This window comes from Monoraphidium neglectum (assembly GCF_000611645.1).
Source record: "Monoraphidium neglectum strain SAG 48.87 unplaced genomic scaffold scaffold01866, whole genome shotgun sequence".
NCBI lineage: Eukaryota > Viridiplantae > Chlorophyta > Chlorophyceae > Sphaeropleales > Selenastraceae > Monoraphidium > Monoraphidium neglectum.
The window spans coordinates 6410-11934 of NW_014011762.1; the positions used below are offsets into that span (position 1 = coordinate 6410).

The following is a 5525-nucleotide window of genomic DNA, read 5'->3' on the forward strand; positions in this document are numbered from 1 at the left end:
CCCCGGGCGTGATGATGCAACCCGAGCACAGCCCCCCCCCCCCTGGCCCTCCCCCTTCCACCCCCCCTTTCACACAAACCCGTACACACAACCACACACATGACCACCCACAATCATACACACAACTTCCCATCCGACTTGGCACAAAAATCCGCACGCAATCACCTGCGCCGGCGACGCGGCCGCGTCTATGCGCTTCGACGTGACCTCGTCCTTGAGCAGTCGCCGGTACAGCCCCGCCGCCACCTCGGCCCTCAGATCTGCGGCCTCCTTGGGGGCCAGGGTGAAGATCTGCGAGAGATCCTTGAGGTCGGCCTCGATCTCGGGGGTGAAGGCGCCCTGGAGTTTGCGGGGCCAGGGGGTGGGGGGGGTGCTCTGATGATGTGTTGTCGCGTGTTGTGATGGTTCATGATGCAGAAGCACGTGCTCCATTTCTGTGGATGTGATGGGGGGGGTCGCCCCCCCCGGGAAGGAGGGGGGGGGGCGCTGTGCCATGGGGGTGTGGGGCTGCACCACTGTCTGCACTGGCAAACATGGATGGGGGGGCCATGATACTGGGGCCGCGGCCGCGCGCCGCGACACTCCCCCTGCACGCTTCAACTGCAGCCGCGCCTGCCCCTCAACCCCGGCCAGAGCGCCGCTAAAACAAGCGACGCCCTTCTCCAGAAAACACAGCCGAACCAGGCGCATCCATCAACCCGCCCTCCCCCCCACCTCCTTGCCAGTGCGCTCCTCGCAGTACGCCCGGTACAGATCCTTCACGTCCCGCCGCCGCAGCCCCTCCACCCACGCGCCGCCCGCCAGCGACGGTGCGCCCACGCCAGGCACCAGGCCCTCCTCCCCAGCCAGCGCCTGCAGCCGCCGGCTGTAGTCAAGAATAGCATGCACCTCCTGTGGGTTGTTTTTGGGCGGGTTTTGGGGCTGTTTATGGGCGGTTGTGGTCGGGCCGGCGGCGCCCGGACGTGGCGCGGGGTGGTGGGTGCGGGTGCGCGCGCGGCAACCCAGGGGGGGCGAGTAGGGACCGGCGGCGCCGGGCGGCGGCGCGAGGCGCGCGCGCGTGTGCGCGTGCGCGCGCGTGTGAGTTTGTGCGTGTGTGTGCGCGCGCGCGCGCACCTCCACCACGCGCCCGACGTCGCGCGTGCTGATGGGCGCCCGCAGCTGCTCCAGCGCCGCCGCCAGCTGGCGCTCCACATGCGACCGCGCGGCGGCGCGCACCTGGCGCGGCGGTCAAAGGAGGGCGCGCACGGCGGTCAAAGCGGCGGATCGCACGAGGTCCTTGGGCAATCTTCGTCCCCCATGGCATAAACATGTGATCCACATACATACATGTGCGGCCCCTCCCATCAACAAGACGACACACCCCTCAGCCTAATCAATACACCGTCTCGCGACAATTGGGGCTCGAGAGCGTGGGGGTCGCGACGGGCTGACCCGCCCGCCCGCCTCGCGGCGGCGTGGCCGACGGTCCTGCCGCCCCCTCCGTCGCAGCCACCGCTGGCTTCGGCCGCGAGGGGTAGCGAGCCCCCGCACAGGCCCTGCCGCCTTGCGGCGCCACGCGCTTTGAAAGCGTCCCGGCCCGGGTCCGGAGAATCCCAATTTGACAATCGAATCGTCGAAATTCCCGCCCACCGAGTCCTCCGCCACGTCATCCAGCAACTTCACGGTCCCCTGGAACTCCCTCAGAGCGCGCAGCGCGTCACTAGAGCCAGTGAAGCGGGGGTCGGGTTGCGATGGCGAGTGCGTCAGTGCCAGGAGGGGGGCAAGTGGTCGTGGCAACAGGCGTGTGACGTGTGCATGCGTCACATGTGCGGCTGCAAGACGCGTTCGGACAAAAACAGTTCGTTCTTGGCTCTGGTGACAAGTTAACTTGCATGCGCTTGCAAACACGGAAGCACGCGCCACCATATACACATGCAAACACACACCGCAAATCACACGATCAAACCAAGCACACATACAAAGAACACACACACACATTCTCACACACACACACACACACAACCACGACTCAACCACTCACGCGTCCGCCGGCAGGTCCCCGCCATAGCTCTCCAGCAGGTGCTGCCCAAACACCGCCCGCGCGTTGTCCCGCCGCGCCACAAACAGCTGGGCATCATTAAGCCCGAACTCGGCCCCCCAGGGCAGCAGGGTCCCCGCCTTTTGGTCCCCCAGGGCCGCATATGAAAGGTAGATGAGCCGCTGGAACGCCTTGCGCTGCTCAAACTGGGCCTGGCGCCCCTGGATCTCGAAGCCGGCGCGGCTGAGGCGGCGGCCAACCTGCGGGAAGGCGGGGGGCGGCCGTGGGAGCGGCGGGGGGGTCGTGATGAGCAGTCGCGCGGAAACGTGGGTTGAAGGGGTCGAGGGAAGGGGGGCCAGCGGGGGCTGCACGCGGCCAGGTGCGCGCCGTGGGCCGGCCCCGGCGGTCCGTTGTGGCGAGCCCCGGGGGTCGGTGCTGGCAAGAGACGAGCGCCGTGGGCGCCGCCGGCCTGGACAGTCGTCTGCCATGGACGACCTATGACTTCCATTGTCACTCGGACCGTCTCACGCGGACCGACCCGCAGCCCCACCCACCTCAATGAAGGCCGGCGCTGCCTCCTCATCAGTCAGACTGAGGGCGTCCTTAAAGGCCAGGATCTTGCTCGCCTCGTCGCCGCTGCCGGAAGACCAGGGGTCAGGGGGTGCGAGAGATCAGATGAGATGTGATGAGGCAAGGAGCCAGAGGGGGCGCTCCCGTGTGGAAAGGGGGGCGCGGTCCCGAACCGGGTCGGCGGCGCGCCCCACCCGCCCTCTGCCAATGACTTTTGAGGCGCCAGCCACTCCTCCGTCTTCGCTTACCCGGCCCTCCCCGCTGCGGCGGCGGCGTGCCATGTTCCCGGGGCCGAGTCTGCCCTGGAGGCCGGGGGCCCCATGCCCCAGGCCGCCGCTGCCAGGCCGCCTGGCCGCCGCCTGGCGCTCGGCAGCAGGCCGTGCAGGGAACACCCACGCACGCAGCACAGCCAGGCTGCCCGCAGCCCCACTGCTACAGCCAGGCTGCCCGCAGCCCCACTGCTGCACACCAGGCTTCACGCGCAAGCTCGCTTGCGGAGCTGACAGCACGGCTGGGCGGCGCCCCAGGCTCCGACCAGAGCAACTCACACAAACTCCATTCATCCTCAGCCATGACCCGCTGACAGCAGCGGCGCGGCGCGATTTGGCACAGCCCCCTTCCGCGCGACAGCACACACGGCTGAAACGCCTGGAACGACGCACACACACGGTCTCGAAAGCGGCGGCCGCGCGCGCTCACCGCAGCGGCGCGTCGCCCTTTGGCACCACTCCCTCCAGGTACTGCCCGAAGATCTGCACCAGGCCCTCCAGCTGGTCGCGCCGCATGTTCACGCCGTACTTCGCGCCCACTGCGCTGACATCATCGGGCGTCAGCGCCGAGGGCTCGTCCATGTACACCAGGAGGTTGAAGAGGTCCACCACCGCCGCCCTGTCGCGCACCTTCTTGGCCTGTTTCCGGCGGCATAACATATCCAAACAGCCACGTAAGAGGCGCTCGCAATAATGCGATGTGGAAAAAATCACTCGAGCTGCGGGTCGGCCCGGACGCGGCTCCCTGAGCGGCCGGGACGCCCCTGGGGCAGCGACGCCGCCGAGGGCAGCCGCTCGGTGCCGCCGCCGCGCGCGCCCTGCCCCAACAACCCCTGCTGTGCGCTGCCCGCTCGCCGCTGCCTAGCGCCACTATACGCCGACGCCTGCGGCCGCTCTCGCGGCCGCTGTAACCCATGGCGGCCTAAGAGACTGCTTTTCCCGCTCATCGCTCCATCGGCCGGCAGCCGGCACCTGCGCACCTGAGCGCCGCCGTACAGCACAGCCCCGGCGCAGACCGCCGCGGTGGTGTAGGCGACAGCGTCCCTGCTCTGGGGGGAAACTGAGGGCGGAGGAAGTGGCGGTGGCGAGGGGAGAGGAGGGGAGGGCTCCTCAGGGGGTCGGGGTCAGGGCTTTTTTATTTAGTTTGAGGTGGCGCCGGTTTAGGTGCTGATGTCTGATGCTGATGCAGCGCCGACAGACACCGCCCGTCGGCGGCAGCTGGGGCCTGGGGCGCCGGCGCGCGGCCTTGCGACCTTGACCCGCTGCCAAGCCACTGCCTGGCCTGCGTTGCATGGGACAATATCACGTATAACGCAGGACTGCTCCGCCCCGCTGCCGCCGCCGCAGCCCTACGACAGGCCCATCCAATCGGGGCAACCCCCGCATCCCGCAAACCGCCGCCGCCCGCCGCCCGCCGGCCCCCTGTCTCACCCGGCGCGCCCTTGCCGGCCGCCAGCCCCACAAACGCCGCCGCCGCCGCCGCGCCCGCGACGAGCGGATAGTATAGCGGCAGCGGGATGCTGGACAGGAGCTTAGTGTTGCCCTCCATGGGGATCTCTGCGGGGAAGGGCAGGCTGAAGTCGATCTCCTGCGCCTCCTCGCCTTCCTCGTCGTAGTACTCTCCGTCGTAGTAATCGACCTCCTCGCCCTCGTCGCCCTCCTGGCGCCATGCATCGCAAAGACATGCGCGTGCGTGTGCATGCAGATGTTGACATCAGGGGGGGGGGGGGACGGCCGGCGGAGAGCCGTCCCAGAGAGTGGCCGACCACCGCGGGGCAGCATCATGCAGGGGAGGCGCCGCTGGTGGCGCCAACGCGGTCGGCATTGCATGTAAAGGATAGCCGTCAGCGCGAGCCTGGGGCGCAGCGGGCGGCGCCGCTGCTGCGGACGTCAGCGGCGAGCGCCGTCGTCGCGAAGCAATGCTGGGCCTGCACCAATCAAATCTCACATCGGTGGGCGGGGCTTCCTGCATTGCCGCCCTCCAAGCTACGGGCTTCCTCCTCATCGCCGACTGGGATGCACGGCCGGGCCTCGCAATGGCGAGCGCCCTAGGCCGCTGCATGCGCTTCAGCGTGCCAAACCGCGTCCCGAACAGCTGCATCTGTGATAACAGCGTCATTGCCATGACGGGCGAGCCTCGAGTGCTCGCGACGAGGCCGCCAATCGGCCACTTCTATTAGATGCTGACCGTAATCACCAGAAAGATGAAAGGACCAAGCGGGTTATTGAAATCGATGCTTGCCGGCAAAATCGATGCAAACTCACCCGACTCGATCAGGTGATCATGCTGAAAAGCTCCATGCGTGGGCTACACTGGTTTGAGACGAGGGCATGAAAAGATCCAATTACTTGCGGGCACAATACAAGGACATTCGCTCTCGGAGCACGCACATCCCCGGCTGCACTACCGGTCAACCCATGCACCGAGCGCCTTTAGTGCTGTGCGGGCTAAGACGGCATTGGAAAACTCAACTTGCGTTGTGTGTTACATAAGTGATTGCCTCTTGCCTGACCTGTAGGACCCGACCTCGCCAAGTGGGGCGCGGCCCACTCTTCTGCTTGTGGTGGACTGGCCGTGGGGTCTCTGCATCGATCTGGGGCGCACTCCACGCCGCGTATGCCCAGGCAGGCACCAATCGCTGGCGTATGTACATAGAAAAATCAGGGTA

The 5525-nt window shown here is 67.3% G+C and overlaps 1 protein-coding gene across 1 annotated transcript in view; it reads right to left on the bottom strand.

Moving 5' to 3' along the window:
- The window catches only part of MNEG_9237 (hypothetical protein), a gene marked incomplete at both ends in the record, with an annotated part of 10333 nt that extends 5505 nt beyond the window's left edge, over positions 1–4828 (bottom strand). Inside the window, 11 exons of the mRNA XM_014042291.1 lie at positions 166–339; positions 715–891; positions 1114–1215; positions 1630–1699; positions 2021–2277; positions 2572–2653; positions 2836–2946; positions 3287–3495; positions 3837–3916; positions 4288–4516; positions 4805–4828. Coding sequence (XP_013897745.1) covers positions 166–339; positions 715–891; positions 1114–1215; positions 1630–1699; positions 2021–2277; positions 2572–2653; positions 2836–2946; positions 3287–3495; positions 3837–3916; positions 4288–4516; positions 4805–4828 — 1515 coding nt within the window. The remainder of the gene's footprint in view (positions 1–165; positions 340–714; positions 892–1113; positions 1216–1629; positions 1700–2020; positions 2278–2571; positions 2654–2835; positions 2947–3286; positions 3496–3836; positions 3917–4287; positions 4517–4804) is intronic.
- Between the last annotated feature and the right edge of the window lie 697 nt (positions 4829–5525).